The sequence below is a fragment of the Myxine glutinosa genome, chromosome 11, assembly GCF_964187855.1.
Source record: "Myxine glutinosa chromosome 11, kmMyxGlut1.1, whole genome shotgun sequence".
Lineage (NCBI taxonomy): Eukaryota > Metazoa > Chordata > Myxini > Myxiniformes > Myxinidae > Myxine > Myxine glutinosa.
The window spans coordinates 75,077,459-75,099,607 of NC_136271.1; the positions used below are offsets into that span (position 1 = coordinate 75,077,459).

General features: G+C 42.1%; 1 protein-coding gene across 9 annotated transcripts in view; it reads right to left on the reverse strand.

Annotated features, from left to right (window-relative positions):
* LOC137436785 (pumilio homolog 1) overlaps nt 1–22,149 on the reverse strand; it is a 177,324-nt gene that overhangs the window by 149,993 nt on the left and 5,182 nt on the right. For 8 of the 9 annotated variants that reach the window (XM_068130880.2, XM_068130877.2, XM_068130881.2 and 5 more), the window contains 2 exons: nt 17,795–17,863; nt 10,600–10,702 (listed from right to left, as the gene is read on the reverse strand). In XM_068130880.2, the coding sequence (XP_067986981.2) occupies nt 10,600–10,702; nt 17,795–17,863 (172 nt within the window). Of the gene's footprint in view, nt 1–10,599; nt 10,703–17,794; nt 17,864–22,149 lie in introns of those variants that run through there. The other variant, XM_068130882.2, reaches the window with a different exon arrangement.

The window sequence follows — 22,149 nt, forward strand, 5'->3', positions numbered from 1 at the left end:
CCGAGACGGCGATACCGATATTGTCCTGTGCCGATTAATTACCGATACCAATACTGTACACGTGTTACGGATTTGTCACTTCCGCTGTTGTGGTTTTCACCCACTTGACATATTTCTGATATTATGTACTATTATTATTCTCAAAAGGTTTATTATTCAGGAACAGCTATCTAAAGTTAAAAAGGTTAACTTAAAATGATACAGGAAACCGAACCAGAAGACGAGGAGGTGAAGAGGAAGAGGAGGCACGAGCAAAGTTGGAGAAGACGCGTGACGTCAAGGCTCCATAGCGAGGCTGGTCAACCGAAAGTCGCGAGGGAATTTTGAGTTCCTTGAAGGGACATCCGGAGATAGGAATTATCGCTGGAGTGGAAAATTTGTGTAGTCAGATTTGGGCGCTGAGATTTCGACGAATCCTCGCCTAGTTGCATCGGCTCAAGTAAGAGCCGTCGGCCATTTTGAACCCCGTGCTTCGGACACCAACAAAGGTTTTGCCTCGCGTCATCTTCACCCCAACATCCTACCGTTTGTCGGGGATGTGCGTGTGCGACCGCTTAGTCTCCAATTACGTTGCGGTTCGCTGAGTGAGCGGTGAAGGTGCCCCTCTGAAGGGCGCCGTTATACAGTTTCGACGGGGGCGATCACCATTGTCAACTGTACGCGATTCGAATATCGACTGGAGAGCGAGATTCGGGCTTCGACTGGATATCGTTCTAGTGACCGCTGGAGCGAATCAAATTTGCCTTGGAAAAGGTTATAGAGACATTGAGGAGTGTCTGTTTCACTCGCTGGGAGCGCAGTGAGTTATATGACTTTATTGATGGTATATAGAGTGCACTCTTAATTGCCATTTGTTGTACCGTTATTCCTGTGTGATTTTCAATATATTATTTGTTCATTTATAATCATTGGTGTGGTTTCACTCTTGATTTCTAACACAGAGTAACATATTTTTCTGCCGTGGCTCCGCTCGGGGTTTGGGGGTGTGCCGAGACCAGGAGATCGTAGAGGAACACGTAACAGAAATTGGGGGCTCGTCCAATTTACTCGTGGGCTCGAAATTGAGTCTGCTTCCGGGATATAAAATTCCCTAAATTTAGTCTGGGAAAGAATTCCCTAACATTCAAAGAATTCCCAAACTTGGAGCTTTTTCCAACATTCCCAAATTTTCCAAAAAAAATAAAACAAACGTTTTTTAAAAATTTCTTGTATGAAGGTTAACAGGTGTTAACAATAGTCACCATGGAGTTTGACGCAGAGAAGCTTGCAGTGACCCCTAGTGAGGCACAGTTCAGAGCGTTATTAAAATCGGACCTCTTGGTATTGGCCAGACATTTTAGCTTGGAGGTTCGAACGAAAATGATGAAAGCAGAGATGCAGAGATTGGTGATAGAATCTCTGGTGGGACAAGGAACATGGGAAGAGGGAGCCTTGGATTGGTTACCCGAGGAACAAGAAAATGTGGAGCTCCGGAAACTGGAGATGCAATTACAGAGCCAGGAAAGGGAAAAAGCAGAGGAAAGGAGAGCTGCAAGAGAACTCGAAGAAAGAAAAGCAGAGGAAAGGAGAGTTGAAAGAGAACTCGAGGAAAGAAGAGCCGTACAGGAAAGAGAACTCCAGGAAAGGTTAGAAGAGAAAAAAACAGAGGAAAGGAGAGTTGAAAGAGAACTCGAGGAAAGCAGAGCAGCACAGGAACGAGAACGTGAAGAGAAACAAGCAGAAGAAAGGAGAGAGGAAAGAGAACACCAGGAAAGGTTAGAAGAGAGAAAAGCAGAGGAAAGGAGAGCTGCAAGAGAACTCGAAGCAGAGGGGAGAAAAGCCGAAAGGGAGTTAAAGGACCGTGAAATGGCGCTTCAGCAGGAAATTAAAACTCAAGGAGCTGGATGTAATGAAAGAACGGGGAGAGGTACCATCCATGCCGACTGGTTCGACACCTAGTCAGGCCACCTGGGATGTTGGCAGACATGTGAGGCTGGTTCCATCCTTCAATGAAAAGGAGGTAGCCACATTTTTTTCACACTTTGAGAAAGTGGCTTCAATGCTTAAATGGCCTGAGGAGTCCTGGACCATATTAGTGCAAGGTGTTCTGGTGGGTAAAGCTCAAGATATTTATTCGGCTTTACCGATTGACCAATGTGCAGATTATGAGGTAGTGAAGAAAAACATTCTCAAAGCCTATGAATTGGTCCCGGAGGCTTACCGACAAAAATTCCGGAATGCCAGGAGGGAGAGTGAGACCCATGTGGAGTTTGCCAGAATGAAAGAAACCATGTTTGATAGGTGGTGTGATTCAAAAGGGGTTGGGAAAGACTTCGAACTATTACCACAATTGATCCTGGTGGAGGAATTCCAACAGTGTGTCCACGAGGACATTAAAGTACATCTGGCGGAAAGGAAAGTACCAAAGTTGTATGAGGCAGCAACCATGGCAGATGACTATGCCTTAACACACAGGATAGGGTTCCACAAACCTAACTACTCGCCTAGACTTAGCCAGGGGAGCTATGGTACACCAGGGGCGGAGAACGAAAATTCATGGGGGCGGCCTTGAGATGACTATGAGGACCACTCTGATGCCACGACTTCTAGAAATCTGAAGACAACAGTTCCAAGGCAGACGTATCCTCCGGGGGGCTTGAGGCAGACCACAAGTTTCTCCTCCGGGCCTACTTGCGCTTTTTGCCATAAACCGGGACACTTGATGTCCCACTGTTATGCTCTGGGAAAGGAAAATCAGGAGCGGAGTTCGACTAGTACAACTCCGAATGCAATGGCAAATGTGAGAAATCGCCCTCAAAACGGTTACCAACCGTTTATTTCAGAGGGGTTTGTGTCCTTGGATGGAGACTCGACTAACCAGAAACCGGTTAGGGTCTTGAGGGACACAGGAGCACATCAGTCTTTGATGCTTGAAGGCATTTTGATATCGTCAGAGGAGACGGCAACTGGTGATAGTGTTCATTTACAGGGGATTGGTGGCTGTGTGAGAGCTCCACTTCATGTCATCCATTTGGAGTCTGATTTGGTGTCAGGACAGGTCACCGTAGGTTTACAAGCCACTCTTCCTGTAGAGGGAGTATCTTTTGTTATCGGGAATGATTTGGCTGGTGGTCAAGTTTCTGGTAACCCGATGTTTGTTGGAAAGCCGAGGAGGAAGTACCCTGAAACTAAGTGTCAGCACACGCAAGTCATGGATGGAGGCAATATTGGCAAGCTCTTTGTAGGGGGACTGAACTTCAAAACCAAGGAAGATGTTCTGGAGTCTGCCTTCAGCAAATATGGACCGCTTTTGGAAGTGCTGCTGATAAAAGACAGGGAGACACAAAAGTTAAGAGGGTTTGGCTTTGTCACGTTTGAAAACTCAAAGGACGCCAGAGATGCAGAAAAGGATCTGAATAGCAAGGAGTTGGAGGGTCGGACCATAACAGTATGGAAGGCATTTCATAGGTGTCGTGGGGGCTGCAGAAGAGGACAACGGAGTAGTAGTTTTGGTGGTGGCCGCAATCGATATTATTATGGAGGCTCCCAGAGTTACGACAGCTCCCGAAGGAAGGATTATCAGAGTAGTGGCCGAGAAGGAGACCGCTATTCATGTGACTACAGTGACAAGCGGTCCCACCATAATTATTATGAAAGTTCGGAAAAGTTGAAGCACTGAATGCTGCGGAGCCGCCGAGCCAAGATTCCTAAACGGATTAACCGTGAACGCCACGTTCCTAAAGGCGTCCATGTAAGTGAAATTCCCTACACGGAATAACCGTGAACTCCACGTTCCTAAAGGCGTCCATGTAGTGAACTTTCCTGCACGGACTACCCGTGAACTCCACGTTCCTAAAGGCGTCCATGTAGTGAATACTTCCAGGCCTCACCACCCAACCACCATGGAACCTGGCTTTCAGCTCGGCCTCCCGGGGGGAAGTGCTGTAGACTTGCTTGACTTTGGATTTTGATCACAGCCTCTTAACCTTCATTTAAAAAATGAAAAATAAAAATCAGAGGTTGATGAGATGGAGTTTGGCTTTGCAGGAGTTCAACTTGGAAATTGAACATGTAAATGGCAGGGACAATGTCATTGCTGATGCTTTGTCCAGAGTGAATTAACTTTGGAAATCTCTGTGGGTTGTGTGAAATTTTGTTGCTTTATTTTTGAGATGTTGATAATTGTTGCTCACGGGAATTGGTGTTTGGGTTGTGAGTTTATTTTTGTTTGTTTAAAGAGTTTGCATGCAAAGAAAGTTTTCGCTGTGTTCAAACTTTCTTTCTTGAGGGGGGGAAGTGTTACAGACTCGTCACTTCCGCTGTTGTGGTGTTCACCCACTCGACATATTTCTGTTATTTTGTACTATTATTATTCTCAAAAGGTTTATTATTCAGCAACAGCTATCTAAAGTTAAAAAGGCTAACTTAAAATGATACAGGAAACCGAACCAGAAGACGAGGAGGTGACGAGGAAGAGGCGGCGCGAGCAAAGTTGGAGAAGACGCGTGACGTCAAGGCTCCATAGCGAGGCTGGTCTACCGAAAGTCGCGAGGGAATTTTGAGTTCCTTGAAGGGACATCCGGCGATAGGAATTATCGCTGGAGTGGAAAATCTGCGGTCAGATTTGGGCGCTGAGATTTCGACGAATCCTCGCCTAGTCGCATCGGCTCAAGTAAGAGCCGTCGGCCATTCTGAACCCCGCGCTTCGGACACCTCCAAAGGTTTTGCCTAGCGTCATCTTCACCCCAACATCCTACCATTTGTCGGGGATGTGTGTGTGTGCGACCGCTTCGTCTCCAATTACGTTGCGGTTCGCTGAGTGAGCGGTGAAGGTGCCCCTCTGAAGGGCGCCGTTGTACAGTTTCGGCGGGGGCGATCACCATTGTCAACTGTACGTGATTTGAATATCGACTGGAGAGCGAGATTCGGGCTTCGACTGGATATCGTTCTAGTGACCGCTAGAGCGAATCACATTCACCTTGGAAAAGGTTATAGAGACATTGAGGAGTGTCCGTTTCACTCGCTGGGAGCGCAGTGAGTTATATGACTTTATTGATGGTATATACTACTGTGTTCAAAAAGTATCCGACCTTTATTTTTCGTGCGTAAAAAAAAAGAAGCTAGGGAGGCGTTGATTGGTGCACGTATGTAGGCGATCCTAATGCACACACGTGAATTTTTTCACACCTGCAGAAGCTGTCATTCGACGGCAGACCGCCGATGAGTGAGGACATGTAAGTGAGCGCCGTCGGATTTTCGTTTTTGACAAAATGACGGAAAAACTTGAACAACGCTACTGCATCAAATTTTGTGTAAAGCTTGGTGATTCCCAAGTGGAAACGATCCGCAAGATTCAACACCGTTCATTCCATTATGAAGGAGGATTTGGGCTTCAGGAGAATCTCAGCGAAGTTCGTACCAAAGCTGCTAACGATTGAGCTGAAGCAACTCCGTTTGGAGATCGCACAGGACATGCTGGAGACTGTGAACAGCGATCCCAGCTTCCTCAACACAGTGATCACTGGCGATGAGTCCTGGGTTTATGGGTACGACCCAGAAACCAAGTTGCAGTTTTGATGCAAGTTTGATGAAACACAAAATTTGATGCAGTAGCGTTGTTCAAGTTTTTCCGTCATTTTGTCAAAAACGAAAACCCGACAGCGCTCACTTACATTTCCTCACTCATCGGCGGTCTGCCGTCGAATGACAGCTTCTGCAGGTGTGAAAAAATTCACGCGTGTGCATTAGGATCGCCTACATACGTGCACCAATCAACGCCTCCCTAGCTTCTTCTTTTTTACGCACGAAAAATAAAGGTCGGATACTTTTTGAACACACTACATAGAGTGCACTCTTAATTGCCATTTGTTGTACCGTTATTCCTGTGTGATTTTCAATATATTATTTGTTCATTTATAATTATCATTGGTGTGGTTTCACTATTGATTTCTAACACAGAGTAACATATTTTTCTGCTGTGGCTCCTCTCGGGGTTCGGAGGTGTACCGAGACCAGGAGATCGTAGAGGAACACGTAACACATGCCATCATCGCATGTGCCAATATTGGGCACTAAGCTCGCTTTTTATTGAGCTAGATAGTCGAGCATTCACCAGCTACTTATGATTTATGGTCATCGACTATTGTCTTTAGTAATGATCCCGCAAAAATATTCGGTGGCATATCCGATTCTGCAAAAGTGGACATAATTGGACCCCTTTTTATTCTTGATCAATCAAATTCTCTATCGTACAAAAAAATTGCCACAATTTGTAAAGATCAAGGTTAGTAAAGATCGTAAAGATTGTGTAAAGATCGAGTGCATGATGTATGCCGTGAATTATTGAATGTCGATGTGTACACTACCGGTCAAAAGTTTTAGAACACCTCAATTTTTCCAGTTTTTATTGAAATTTACGCAGTTTAATGTCCAGTGAATAACCGGAAATGGTACAAAGGTAAGCAGTAAACTGCTCGAGGTTAAAAAAAAAAAAAAAGGTTTAGGTTAGCAAAACAAACCTAAACAAAATGTAAATTGCACAGTTATATTGTAAAAAAAAAAGGCCTTCTTCAGGGAACAAGGAATGGGTTAACAACTTACAGCTGTTCTGCAGCAATGTAAGTAAATTAAGCCTTGAAAGTTGATGCAAACAATTCCTACAGGTGTCCCAACCTCTGCTGATTATTTGATTACAAACCCCCTGTCTGTATAAAAGCAGTATTGGAACAGACTGTTATTACACCCTCTGAAGCATTATTTGGCCAATATTGCACTGCAGGAAGTAGTATATTGGAAACTGGAGGAAACTCTGACAGGAAGAGGTCTGGCAGACCCAAAGCCGCAACAGAATCAGAAGACAAGTTTCTGAGAGTCAACAGCTTGCGTGATAGGCGGCTCACAGGACAACAGCTTCAAGCACAGCTTAACACTGGTTGAAGTAAGCAAGTCTCAGTTTCAACTGTGAAGAGAAGACTAGGAGCTGTAGGTTTGACAGGTCGAGTGGCAGTAGGAAAGCCATTGCTAAGACGGCAAAATAAGAAAAAGAGGCTTGCCTGGTCCATAAAGCACCGCCAGTGTACTACTGAAGACTCGAAGAAGGTCTTATGAACCGGCGAATCAAAATTTGAAATCTTTGGTTCATCACGCAGGGTTTTTGTACGCCGTCGAGTCGACGAAAGGATGGTTCCTCAGTGTATGACACCAACTGTCAAACATGAACGAGGAAGCGTGATGGTCTGGGGCTCTTTTGCTGGATCCAGAGTCGGCAACTTGCACAGTGACTGGCACCCTGAACCAAAAGGGCTACCACAGCATTTTTCAGCGCCATGCAATACCCTCTGGTATACGCCTAGTTGGTCAGGGGTTCATCCGACAGCAAGATACTGACCCTAAACACACCTCCAGGCTATGCCGAAACTACCTTCAAGAAAAAGAACAAGACGGTAAGCTTCAAATCATGGAATGGCCAGCACAGTCTCCAGACTTAACCCCATCGAGCTGGTTTGGGATGAACTGGACAGAATGGTGAAAGCAAAGCAACCTACAACTGCAACACATTTGTGGGAACTTCTGCAACAGTGTTGGGAAGAACTTCAAGAACAATATTTGATTTCCATTGTAGAAAGAATGCCACGAGTGTGTTCGGCGGTTATATCTGCAAAAGGTGGCTACTTTGCTGAGTCAAACATTTTTTATTAAATTTTGTTAAACAAAATGATTCTGTGATTTATTTTTATCTCCAATTGTTTATTTGTTCTATGCTTAATTTCAGAGTACATTGAGACATTAAACTGCGTAAATTTCAATAAAAACTGGAAAAATTGAGGTGTTCTAAAACTTTTGACCGGTAGTGTACGTCAAATATGAATATGGAATGGACCATTATGTCAAAGAAAAATTGATACCGATGTACTGGTTTATACCGGTATGAGGCCATGATACCGATGGAACTTAGTTTAAAGAATGATCATGTTGCCTTCAGTATGGCTGTGGCAATAGCAATACCACGCATACAAAGGCAATCTGAACCTGTCGGGGAAATCCCCGGAATTACAAGTTCATCAATGAAAAACAACTTGTTGAACCATAACGTTAAAAGTGGGTAATCATTATATATGAAGCTGAATTTGATGGAGGGAAAGAAAATTCTGACAAGGTCATAAAGTGGCATAACTCAAAGACGAAATGCTGACAACCCCAACATTGACCAAAAAGATGGCACACTCAATTGCCAAATTTAAGGGAACCTCCCTTCCCTTCCCTTCCCTCCCACCCCACCCCTCACTCAGTCCTCCCCCCCTAACCCCCCTTGCCCCCAAACACCACCTTAACACAAATAGTGCATGGAATTGATCGGAGAAACCTGTAATAAAAGCGAGCGAATTTCATTCACAGCACACCTGAATGTTATACACATCATTATGAAAGCTACTTTCAGTCAGATAATAACATTGCAAATATGCAAATGCAGTAGAGTAGAACTTATTTTATCCGGAATGGTTGGAACCAAGGCTGTTCCGGATAAATGATATCAACAGTTAATGGATGTCGATAGTTAATTTTTTATGGATGTAATGTTACGTTGTACCCTAAGCTCAGCATGCATCTTCTTCACTGTGTGAGAACGGATGTGAAAACCCAAAAAATTTCCGGGATTTTTGCAAAAGTCTGCATTTCTGTCTCTGCATAATTAATTGATCTGGATTTTTGCTGAAGCATTTGCTGTGTCAATTACCTCAAGTTAACATTTTAAAGAGTAATTTTGGATGAACTTGAGGTATTTGGCAAACATGTTTGGCATCAAAAGGAGAGCAACTCGTGATTGTTGTACCCAGTTGGCCACGAAACCCAGCCCGAAACCCAACCAGGCTGAGTTCAGATCAGCGATGTTTGATAATAAAGCCTTTCAATAAACCACTCAAGAAACCCAATAAAATGCTGGATTTCCCCCAGATGATCTGCATACAAGTATATAGGGGGACAGGTGACTGATAAAAATGCCACCAACAACCACCGAGAGCCAAAATTTAGTGCAAAGATAGCATGGGAAAAATCCTCCATTTTTAGGGGGCCATGACTTTTTTTCAGGAAAATGGATCTTCCGTTATTTGGATATCCAGATAAAACAAGCATTCTGAGTATTGCGCTGCAATACATGTCCCCTACCGGCAGTCTGTCGTTCGGAAAACTGTTGGGGAAATTACCAAGGGTTATTTTCCCACAGGTTCTGAATCGTTCCCAATCGCTAATTACCTCAGGACGGGCTCACCTGTGATTCGCACTCGGGACTTCAATTTATACACCTTGCAGACAGGTCAGCAGAAGCACGAGAAAATAAGTTGTTGATAAAGAACCTTTCGAGTTGCTAAATATCAGTAATTTATTATATTTTCCGGTTCACGATCAATGATCGATGTGTATATATATGTTGCTTGGCTTGGCTCTGCCCCTCCCGAAAGCGCGCGCTGTGTCGCGCTTTTGACATTCGCTGACGAGGCTTAGGGCACGCGGTGCGGCTTGAGGAGAACTCTAGAATAAACAAGAGATATCCATTTTTAAAATATTTTCGTTTAATAAACGATATCTGCCAAACCACGTGCCCTATCGCAAATTCCAAAAGGACATTTTAGTAGACTGACATGCTGAACAGATCTGTGAAGTTTCCCCTTGATTGGATCAAAAATGACGGAGGAGCTCGGTTTTAAAGGTTCATGCTTAAAAACGTCATAACTCTGAAACCATGTGACGCATGACGTGTCATGCTCCCTGTCTTTTTTGTTCGTCATGGGTATGCGATTCTGCCTGCAATGTTTGGCCTCAATCTGTTCAGCCGTTGCAGAGAAAAAGGGGTTTTCGTGTTTTCACGAAAAACAATATGGCGGACGCATCACGTGACCTGTGACGTCATAATTACCATTAAAATATTCTCCAGACCGAGTCCCCCCTACGGTGAAAATTTGATCTCAATCGGTCCAATTATTGCAGAGAAAATGGTTTTTAAAGGAAATTAAAACTTAAAATGGCACTGAGTTAAGGATCATCAGAATTATATCAGAATTACCAAAGTTCAAAGTACCATAACTTTGTCAAAAATGATCGAAACGTCGTGAGGTTCGAACTCGATCTGTACCTTATCATGAGGAAACCATGCACCAAGTTTGAAATCATTAGCATTAAGAGTTTAGGGAAAAAGTCCGGAAAACTGTTCTTTGCGTGACGGACTGACGGACTGACAGACTGACAGACTGACGGACGGAGGAACGGCGTGCAAACCTATAGTCCCCTCCAGTGTACACTGGTAGGGGACTAATAAGTTCTACTGTACTGTACTACAAACAGAGCAAGCAAGATAACAGTCACCGTTGGTCTTATATAATTTGACTTATTGGGACTGAGTCACTGACAAAGTGCTGTTCGTCTTATAGAAATTGGTATTGCACAGTAAATCGTATGGAAACACTATTGTGTCATATTTGCACATTTGAACAAAGTATTTCGTTACGGCAACAATTTTCCAAAAATATCTCCCTTGCCCTAAAAGACCCCCCACTCCACGATACCCCACCATTGTGAATTCCGATAAATTCTCAAACTAAAAGAGCAAGCATCATCGATACTGACCTGAAGATGCCCACGCATTGTCTCGCCACTCGCCCAGAAACAGGCTTTTGGGTTCAACCTTTGTGGACACGTCACCATCCCACAGCTTCTTCGACGGCAACAACTAACGGGAGAGAAAACAAGATTTCCCCCCCACCCTCTCCTCAATAATTAAACACCAACCACGTGTGACAAGCTATAATTTTGAGCCAACGATTTCCCATTTGAAAAACTAGAACGGCACTCTTCAACATTGCGACGTCGACCGATATGCCTGCACCCACATTATTAAATCATTATGAAAACTTGTATCAAGTTATATTTTAGTCCCTTCAGCTGTAATTAAGTGTCACATATTTACCTGACATGACCTCTGACCTTTGACGCCAATATCTAATCAGTTCATCTTTGCATCATAATATATACTTACACCAAGTTTGGTCAAAGTCCCATCACTGGTTCACAAGTTAGCGCAGTAACAGAATTTTTACCTAACAGGACCTCTGCCCGTTGACCTCTTCAGCCCATAATACAATCAGTTCTTCTCTGCATAATTATACATACCTGTACCAAGTTTGACTTAGATCCCTTCAGCTATTCTTAAATGATTGCGGTAATGAAAACCTAAAACGGACGGACGGACACACGGATGGACAACCCAAAAGCATAATGTCTCTGGCGACGTCATCGGCGAAAGCGTAAAAAGCAACTTTTCCATTTCCAAATAATCTAAATTCCATTTAATCTAATCAATGAAAAAAAACGGCAAAATTGCCTCCACCACCAACGGTGTTTTATATTATGTTTTCACCCCTATCTGTTTGTCTGTCGGTGAACAAAATATCTCAAAAAGTGGTGGACTGATTCGGACAAAATTTGGAGAGGTTGGGTATGTGACAAAAACAAAATGATCAGATTTTGGTGAAGATTTGGATCCGAGAATTTTTTAAGTGATTCTTCACCATTGCGAGATAGGGCAAAAATCGATATAAAAAAACCACCTTTAGAGGCCATTTTTTCCCCGCAAGCGGGGGTTGGCCTTTTTCGGGCACCGTGGTTGTTGTTGTTTTTTTGGTCCCCTTTTTGAAGCAATGTTTTACGGCCGGATGCCCTTCCTGACGCCAACCCTTTTTGCCGCCTTTAATGACAAACAGGGCAAAAATCGATATATACCAGGATATCTCAGAAAGTTGTGGACGTATTCAGACGAAACTTGGTGGACAGGTTGGGTATGTGGCAAGGAAGAATTGATTCTATTTATAGTGAAGATTCCAATCCGGATCTGGATCAGAGAATTTTTTAAGTGATTCGGCTAAAACTGATTATATAGCACGATGTCTCAAACAGTTACGGACTGATTAGGACGAAACTTGGTGAACAGGTTGGGTGTGTGACGAGGACAAGTCTATTTGATTTTGTTGACGTTCCAAATATGGATCCAGATCCGAGAGTTATAAAATTTCTTAAGTGATTCTTCACCATTGAGTGATAAGCCAAAAAACGATATGTAGCATGATATGTCAAAAAGTTGTGGATGCCTAATGACAAAACTTGGTGGAGGAGTTGGGTAAGTGACAAGCCGATTAGATTTTGGTTCATGTCGAATCCAGATATGACCGATCAGTGGGGGACAAACTGTAAAATGTTCAGCGTGGCGGAGGTATGCTCTCTACCAAGTACCGTTCTAGTTATTTGTGCACTTGCACTAAAAAAAAAATACAATTTTCTTTAAGACTGCACTCCTCCATGGTGCCCCTTGGCTGTGTATTTTGCCAACACGGTGACACGGAAATGCTGGGAATAACGAAAAATAAAATAAAATTATAAATGGCAGGTAAGAAAAATGGAGAAAACGGATGCATGGAACATCATACTCTAAATTAATCTTGATTACATGAATGTGTGCATATCTGCAAAGGTTTGCAGACATGGCAGCATGCACATCGATACAAATATATGTATCAATGTATTTGCCATCGCTTCCAAAGCATGTTTCAACAACTTTTATTTTACAAGTGGTTAAAGGTCAAATTGATTGGTCAATCACCTTTGATTGGTCAAATACATTTTAACAGTAATCTCTACAGATTTGCTACCAAGGGGCTTCATAAGAGTTTTTACTTTGTGTTTCAGGTGTTTCCTTTGACGTTCTTTATATATATTCTTTAAATGGCAATCTTATCTGTATTTCGACGATTTTTCTACGTGACCGTAAATAGTTTCTTAATTATATTGGTGGGTGTCATGTTTCTTCTAGTCTTTGCTCCTTAAATCCACTGAGAATGGGACATTCGAGTTTGGAATGCTGGCAGAGTCATACCAAAGACTTAAAAAATGGTACCTGCTGCTTCCTTGCTTGCTTGACGACGATAAAAAAACAAGACTGAAAGTCTAACAGCGGAGTAGCCGGGCTTGTTTGATACTTTCGTTGAAGAGGATAGTAATGACCTGGGTGGAGATCCTATTTTTACATATACATATAGATATAGCATATTACATATAGCATATACATATTAAATATAGCCTACCCCTGGTAATTCTGTTTTTACATATAGTCTACGTTTGTTGTAATGTATATATTAGTGAACTATGAAAGGTGCATTCAAAGTATTTTAGTCCATTTAAAGTTTTTTTTAGTACATTAAAAAAATATTTTAAAGCAACATTTTCTTGGGAGCTATTAACCCTACAAGTTTGACTCTCGATCTGCTCCTGAGTTTATATGATCTCACCATAAACAACGGTGCGGGTTAGTCGGCCTGCAGCATCTGCAGTTCCTATCCTTATCTGGAATTCACTCTGGTTGGCAAAGATGCACAGATCGAGTGGGTCTCCTACTCTACTCGCTGCAACGTACAGCTGCCCGTGTGTAAAAATACATGACAGGTTTGACCTCTTCGACGACATGTTCAGCCTGTACGGCATATAAATTAAAATGTCGGTCAATGGAGTCAGCCGTCGTACGCCATCTTACACCGTAATGACATCAACATAATGACGTAGCGTGACGGACGGACAAAAACTGCCGCTACTTAAAAATATAGAACATGATATATTTTCACCTCCATTACCTTTGCAGTCACTACGAAAGGATTAGTGTTACGATTAAATTTACTATAATATTAGCGTTTCGTTATCATTATTACAAAAACTAGTGAGGTACCCGTGCTATGCACGGGTGGGAGGCCAGAAGCAAACAGACAATGCAGAAAAGGCGAATGCCTAAGCATGAAACCAATAAATTCCACATTCCTGTTGCACCTTCAGTCGCACGTCAGACATGGACAGCAAGTTCGTGAAGGGCTTCCATGAAAAACGTACCCGTTGGCAAACAAACGGGTACGTTTGTTTCATACCCAGTCAATGGCGTATCTGCATATGGCGATCCGCAAATTCACATTTAGAAAGTGGAAACCGTCACGGCATTCCGTCATTCACTTGAACTCGATATCTCTTTTTCCATTCCAAACAGCATAACTCCAAACACAAATTAAATAACATTAATATAAAAAATAAACTTTTAACAACATCATTGACATAAAGAAATATATAATTCCTGATGTAAGGTTCAGTATGGTTGGGTGAATACAATTACGAATTCAAAATCGTAATTGTATTCACTCAATTCCAATCATCAATTGATACTTGAACAAAACGATTAACACGTATAACGTTTAACGATTTAACATTACGATTGAATGACGGTTGTATTTGGATATTATCAAACCCGCACATTGCCGTCATCTGTCCACTTCCGCATTCGCGGCAAGCGGTGTAATAATAATATAGTAAATATAACCATAACACTTTAATCCCAATGTCGTAAATGCAAAGTTTCTAGTTTGAAGCGTTGTATGGTTCATAAATCAATGATAAGCGGTGTACGGTACTAATAACGGCAGAAGTAAGGAATTGGCCTCGGTTTTTTTGATAGTAATATCATCTTACTATAATTTACCAAATGTCCGTCTGTCCGTTCGAAGGTACCGCAAAAACTGCTCAACCGATCGCAACGATATTTTGGGTGGGTATTCCTGGGACCCCTGGGAGTAAAATAGGCTATATTGTTTTTCCAATTTTCCAGTTTTTCCAAACACTGGAATAATATTTACTGATATGAACAGTGATGTGGCTTTTGCTGAAATTCTACAAATACTGTTTCGATTTTGATGACAATTATGAAATATTTGTAGAATTTCAGCAAAAGCCACATCACTGTTCATATCAGTAAATATTATTCCAGTGTTTGGAAAAACTGGAAAATTGGAAAAACAATATAGCCTATTTTACTCCCAGGGGTCCCAGGAATACCCACCCAAAATATCGTTGCGATCGGTTGAGCAGTTTTTGCGGTACCTTCGAACGGACAGACGGACATTTGGTAAATTATAGTAAGATGATATTACTATCAAAATAACCGAGGCCAATTCCTTACTTCTGCCGTTATTAGTACCGTACACCGCTTATCATTGATTTATGAACCATACAACGCTTCAAACTAGAAACTTTGCATTTACGACATTGGGATTAAAGTGTTATGGTTATATTTACTATATTATTATTATTATTATTATTGTTATTATTACGAAAACGATACTACTGAAACGATACTACTGTATTAAGAAACCTGGGCTTAATTTGTCCGAAGCAGCCTGAAGGTGAGGCATGAAGCCTAAGGCCTATACGTACCGTGTTGATGGAAGAGCGCTAACGCCGATGCTTTCGATATGTGATTGTCATTTTAACAATCGGTTTGTTTGTGTTTCACACTGAATGAAAAACGTAAATGTAGAGCATGGCGATTGTGACATATGACAGGTTCGACAATATGTTTGGCCTGAACGAAATTGGAATTAAAATGGCAGTGTGCGGATTCAGCCGCCGTACCGCCGTAATGACATCAGACGTAATCACATCAGACGTAATCACATCAGACGTAATCACATCAGACATAATCACATCAGACATAATCACATCACCCTGTCATGTGACCAGATCCTCAGCTGTGATTGGTATACGTTTCAGGGGACATACATACATACATACCATACATACATACATATGGACAGACAAACTGTTCTAGACGGCTTTGCACTATGGGCTATGCCACAAAAATAGAGCTGTGCTCACGCTAAGGTTATAGACAATATGCAGATGGTATAGCCGATAGGTATCCCTTACACATAAAATTGTATAGCGTATTTTTAAACTACTTTTCGTAATTACACTGCGGGGATTATGTTTGTCGACAATTGCACACACAAAAATCAGTCGTGAATAGGGCTGTCAACCGAGCCGAGACGAAATCCCGGCGGTTTCGGCTTTCGAGACGGTCTCGGGACGGTCCCGAGATAAATTGATTGACGCAATTTCTCGGTAAAAAAATCCCGGTTAAAATTCCAACTTCTTGCAGATATTTTCCATAATAGAGGCATTTATTGAGCCTTGCTTTCATTACTCTGCTTCTGCACAAGCATCATTTTTCGCAAGTGCAGCTGAACTGACACAAACGATGATAGATAAAGTAAACTCACTGTTCCAGGATTTTCCCCTTGTCAACAAACAATGCACTGCAAACGAATCCGAATTCCGAATCCGGATCTTCACCAACATCTAATCATGTCGTCCTTGTCACACACGCTGCATCTCCACAAAATTTCGTCCGAATCCGTCCACAACTTTTTGAGATATTGTGTTCACAAACAAACGGACAAACAGACAGGAGTGAAAACATAACCTCCATCCACCTTTGGTGGGGGAAGTAACGACATCAGGATGAAGGTCACAATGAAAATCCGCCGCATCGCGGCTTCATTTAAACCGTTGAATCCTTCCGCTGTATCACTCCGCCTCGCTCCGTTTACGCTGCGGTCACGTGTCCGTCCTTGGAAACGAGTTACGGAATGTGGTTGCTATAGTCTTTAGCACATTAATATCGAGGGATTCGCTCGAGGCCTCGTGATTGGAGGGACGATGTTTATTTAGATTAAAAACACGTTTATAACGGATTATTCTACACACAATGTATTAATACAAGTACAATACATTATGTAGTTTTATGAAATGAGTTTTTGATGAACGTTTATGTTTAATTGCAACGCTAAATCTATAAATTGTAAGAATCCCTCGGGGTTTGGTGTGACGGTTTGAATGTGAAAGTATTTTGGTTATCTTATCTCCACTTTAGGCCTGATAAGTTGATTACATTTACTTTAGTCACAGAGTCAAAATAAGGAGGGGGGGGGGGGGTGATCACTACACCGCCTGCTTTATAAGTTACTAGCAGAAGTACCCGGCAATGCCGGGCGGGGGAGGGTAGGGGAACGGGGGGGGGGAGCGAGCCCCTTGGCGATCACAACTCACAAAATGATAATGAAACTCCAACCGGGACTCGAATATGCCTGTGCAGAAACATTTTCTCCCTCTCTCTGACATTCCGAGCAAGAAATTACACGACAATACAAACTGTAATGAGATAACCCGGTCCCATCGGTGGCCGATCATCTGCATGTAGGCGGTGTATTTTATTTCATCCCGGTAAATGGAAGCTAAGTCGGAATTTAAGTACTCAACATCAGAAATGAATTTTTTTCATTGTTGTTTATATATTGTAATGAAATTCCATTCTTTTTGAAGCCTTTTTTTTTTTTTTTTTTTACTTTGCCGGGAACCGAGCCGAACCGAGATCCCGTTATGAAAATTGAAAATTTATCGAGACGGTTCCGAGACGGGATTTTGAATCTAGCTAACAGCACTAGTCGTGAATAATATATTTTCAATTTGACCAATCTGGATTTTTATTTGGCAATTTACTACATCCTGTTTTTCCCCAGTGTCAGATTCAGTTTTCCAATTCAAGTCACAATTCAGTGAATTCCATCCGTTATCCCCAGTCGCAAAAGATCACTGACTAATATTTTCACCAGCATTTAGTACAACAAATAAAACTCTTTTGAAAGCCCAAGATTAACATTTCCTTTACCAATACTGCAATACAATGTTCTCTCAGGGCTTGAACTAATACTCATAGCAAATGTGGGTCAAATTGTGTTCAGAAAGGGAAACTCAAAGTATGTAATTCCATATTGCAAAACAGACTTCCAAAGCTTGTAGAACAACCTTTAAAAACCCACCACGAGTATACATCTCATGAAGAACACCAAGGAACATGTGTAAACTTAGCTGAGTGACAAGAAAAGGCAGCAACAATACATACCTCCCCCATTCCACGTCCTTCCAACGCCAATGCCTGAAAACCATGGTTCAGATCTTCCATAGAACGACCCTGGAAAAGAGACCCATTTTACATAGCCTCAGGTTTTTTGTAGGCCCTCTAGAGATTTTTTTATTTTTTTTGGTATACAGAATCGAGGCTCGTGAAAGAGCTAACATTTACTTCACAAACAAATCAACCAGACAAACAAAATATATAAAAAGAGGGAGCGGAAACCAAGATGGGGAGAGAAGGGGAAGCACACAAACACAACATTTGAGAGCAGGGAGATGTGTGGAAGGGAGAGGGCTTGGGGGGAGGAGGCGTGGGAAGGGAGGGGGGGGGGGGGAGGGAGAAGTATAAAACACAAGGACACCAAGGACTTCCAGGACAGAAGTTGGTATTTCAAAAAAGTGGAATTGGGGTGAAATTAGCGGGGGTAGAAAAGATCAAGGTTTTGGATGGGGGAAGATAAGAGATGGTGGTGAACAGCTGTTTTAAAGACCTGGAGGGTGGAGTGGGATTGAAGAGAGTGAGGGAGTTTGTTCCAGAGGCGGGAGAAAAGAGGAATGAAGGAGTGAAGGTGAGCAGAGAGTCTTGATTTTGGCAGTTTGACCATAAGAGGGTTGCAGGCAGATCTTGTGCGACCTGTAGGAATATTTGTGGGACAGAGCCCAGAGAGAGCTGGGGGGGCATTTGTGTGTGTGTATTTGTGTGTGTGTATGTGTATGTGTGTGTATGTGTATGTGCGTGTGTGTGTGTGTGTATGTGTGTGTATGTGTGTGTATGTGTGTATGTGTGTGTATGTGTGTGTGTATGTCGAGATTTCATAGAGATAGTTTCAAGGCAAAACTATATGCACAAACACCACCTCAAATCTTCCTCCCCGCAATCCTGCCCAACCTGTGACCTTCATAAATGCAAAGATATTTACAAACATTTACTCATAAATGCTCAAATCAGGCAGTTACTTTCAACAGTCGCACTTTGTTGTTGTGCAGATAACTCATACATTCCTAGTGCATAAAAGCAGTTTGCTGTCAGTCTTTCTCAGCTAACTGGCAGTTGCTGGATTACTTTACCACAGTGTTTGTGAGAATGAGGAAATACAAAATTTTTAAAAAGTAATAATAATAATAACAACAACAACAACAAGAAGTCAGGAGACGATGGTTCACAAGCGAGCGGTATTCAATGACAAAGGACGGACTATAACCGAAACAGGCCCGGAAATGTCACAACGAAGGTTAATGACCTTGAAATGAGATAGAAAATAATGTATAATCAGTTATGAGGTTAGTTAGCTACACAATACCGAAAATTCGGTGAAAAATGAAAAAAAAAAAAAAAAATGAAACAAATAATGAAAAATGAAAAATCGAGCTCTGTGGGGCTAGACACATGACATTGGCCGAACCAAATATCAAAACCCCTGCCAGATTCCACCAAACCCCTCGGAAAGGATCTAGCTTGAACTTGATTACACCCTAAAAAGACATCTTTTTCGGGAGTGGCTCCGCCCACAATGTGCGCAATACACCCACTCTAGGCAGGACACAACTAGATCATGATATCAACCTCCCACCCAAGCTTCATCAAGATCAAATGATATCATCAGGTAGTTATGCTGCGGACAGACAGACAGACACACACACAGACAGACGCACACACATGAATATAGTGGTCACTTGATAACTCGTGAACCAATAGGAATGTATTTAAGGGAGGTTCTCACTCACACCATTGTTTTCATTTAATGCAATACTGCACTAGCCTATACCGTCGAGTGACCGCATTGTTACGAGTAAATATAGTCCAATAGTAATTTTGAACTCATATATTTTCATCGTGAGCTTGAAGTTGAACTCATCTGAGGCATTCACAATAAAAAGCTCTGTGTCAAATTTGGAGATTCTAACTGCCCTCATCATCCAGTTATACTGCCGACAAACAGACAAACCCACAGATGGAACGATGACAATGCTCATGTGCTCACCCTACAGCTGCATTGTGAGTAACAATAACAAAATAATTCCACGGTACATTACCAATACTGTGAGTGTAATGCATTACAGAGGAATTTTAAACGCAGTTTCTAGTTTTTGACAGGTGTAATGAGATGCCAATTTTGCCTCCAAAATTTACCTCTCAAACCTGGAGTTTTACACCTTGCTGCAACACAGCCAAATGAACCGAGAACGGACTGGGATGATCATACCACCATACTTCAGTATGCAAGAATAATTATGAAGCCCACAACCCTCCGTTGTTTGCTCCATCACCCCACCTACGTAACAGACAATGACAAACTTTATTCATGTTACATGACTACATAATCTAAATCATCTTGATTAGTTATTTATTTTCAGCAACCATCCAGCCTTTTGCTCCCAGCACAGAATCCTTCTTTCTAAAAGTGTCTTAAAGTGTATGATTAAAAGTGTATGATGAAAGGCGTATGATGAAAAGTGTATGATGAAACGTGTACGATGAAAAGTGTATGATGAAAAGTGTATGATGAGAAGTGTGTGATGAAAAGTGTACGATGAAAAGTGTATGATGAAAAGTGTATGATTAAAAGTGCATGATGAAAGGCATACAGTCAAGTGAAAAGGTAAGTACACCCACCCCATGTAAAGTTTTGACTTTTTCAACATATTTCAACATACAGCTATTTGATCTTCATTTGAACAATATTGATAGATAAAGGTGATATAATATAACAAATATCATGAAACATTTACATTTTGTAGTCCATTGTACAATTTAAATAAACATAAATGCAAATTTCGCATGTGGAAAAAGTAAGTACACCCCAACATTTATCACTACTTCAAATACCTAAAATTAGAATCAGGTGCACCAGCTCAGGTGCAAATGATTAGAACATCGTTAGAGAAGATCTTGGAGGAACATGTCTTATTTAAATCTCAGACATTTAGTTTGGTTTGCTCTTTGTTGTTGAAGTGTGTGGTGTCACCATGCCTAGATCAAAAGAGCTTTCTGAGGCCTTCAGAAAGAAGGTTATAGATGCCTACGAGTCTGGGAAGGGACTAAAAAAGATCTCCAAACAATTTGAAATCAATCATTCGACTGTCCGGAAGATCATCGACAAGTGGAGAAGATTCCAAACAACTGCCAACTTGTTCAGGACAGGCCGCCCCAGCAAGTTCAGCCCGAGAGCAGACCGCAAGATGCTGAAAGAAGTCTCTAAGAACCCCAGAATGTCATCACGGGACCTACAGGTAGCTCTTGCCACTGTTGATGTCAAAGTGCACGATTCTACCATTAGAAAGAGGCTGCACAAATTTGATCTACATGGGAGGTGTGCCAGGAGGAAACCTTTGCTGTCCAGAAAGAACATCAGGGCAAGACTAAAGTTTGCCAATGAACACCTAGGCAAAGACCAGCACTTCTGGAACAATGTGCTCTGGCCAGATGAGTCAAAGGTAGAGCTTTTGGCCACAGTACCAGAAGACATGTTTGGCGAAAACCAAAGACAGCATTTCACCACAAGAACCTGATACCAACTGTAAAGCATGGTGGTGGAAATATTATGGTTTGGGGCAGCTTTGCTGCATCAGGGCCTGGGCAGCTCACCATCATGGAATCCACTATGAATTCTTCATTGTACCAGAGGGTGCTTGATGATAATGTGAGGCCATCTGTCGGAAAGTTGAAGCTCAACCGAAGGTGAACCTTGCAACATGACAATGACCCTAAACATACCAGTAAATCCACCAAGGAATGGCTGAAAAGAAAGAAATGGAGGGTTCTGGAATGGCCAAGTCAAAGCCCGGATCTAAATCCCATCGAGATGTTGTGGGGGGGGGGGGGGGGGGGGGAATTTGAAACGAGCTCTGTATGCAAGAAACCCCTCAAACATCGCACAGCTGAAAGAATTCTGCATGGAGGAGTGGGCAAAAATTTCTCCCAGTCGATGTCAGAGACTGGTAGACAGTTATAAGAAATGACTACTTGAGGTTGTTTCTGCCAAAGCGGGAAATACCACCTATTAGAGCCAAGGGTGTACTTACTTTTTCCATGTGCGAAATTTACATTTATGTTTATTTAAATTATACAATGGACTACAAAATGTAAATGTTTCATGATATTTGTTATATTGTAAACCTGGTGTTGGCTTAGCGGTCAGGGTGCCGGCTTGGGATCCTAGGATCCTGGGTTCGAATCCCGGTCGATCGCTAAATTAACACCAGGGGGGTTGGCTCAGCCTATCATCCTTCCGAGGTCGGCAAATTTGAGTACCAGCTTGCTGGGATGAATGATCCCGGTGTGTACCCCGGTTTAGAATAGGTACACCGTATCCCTGCGCATCGTAGGAGACAACTAAGGGTTGG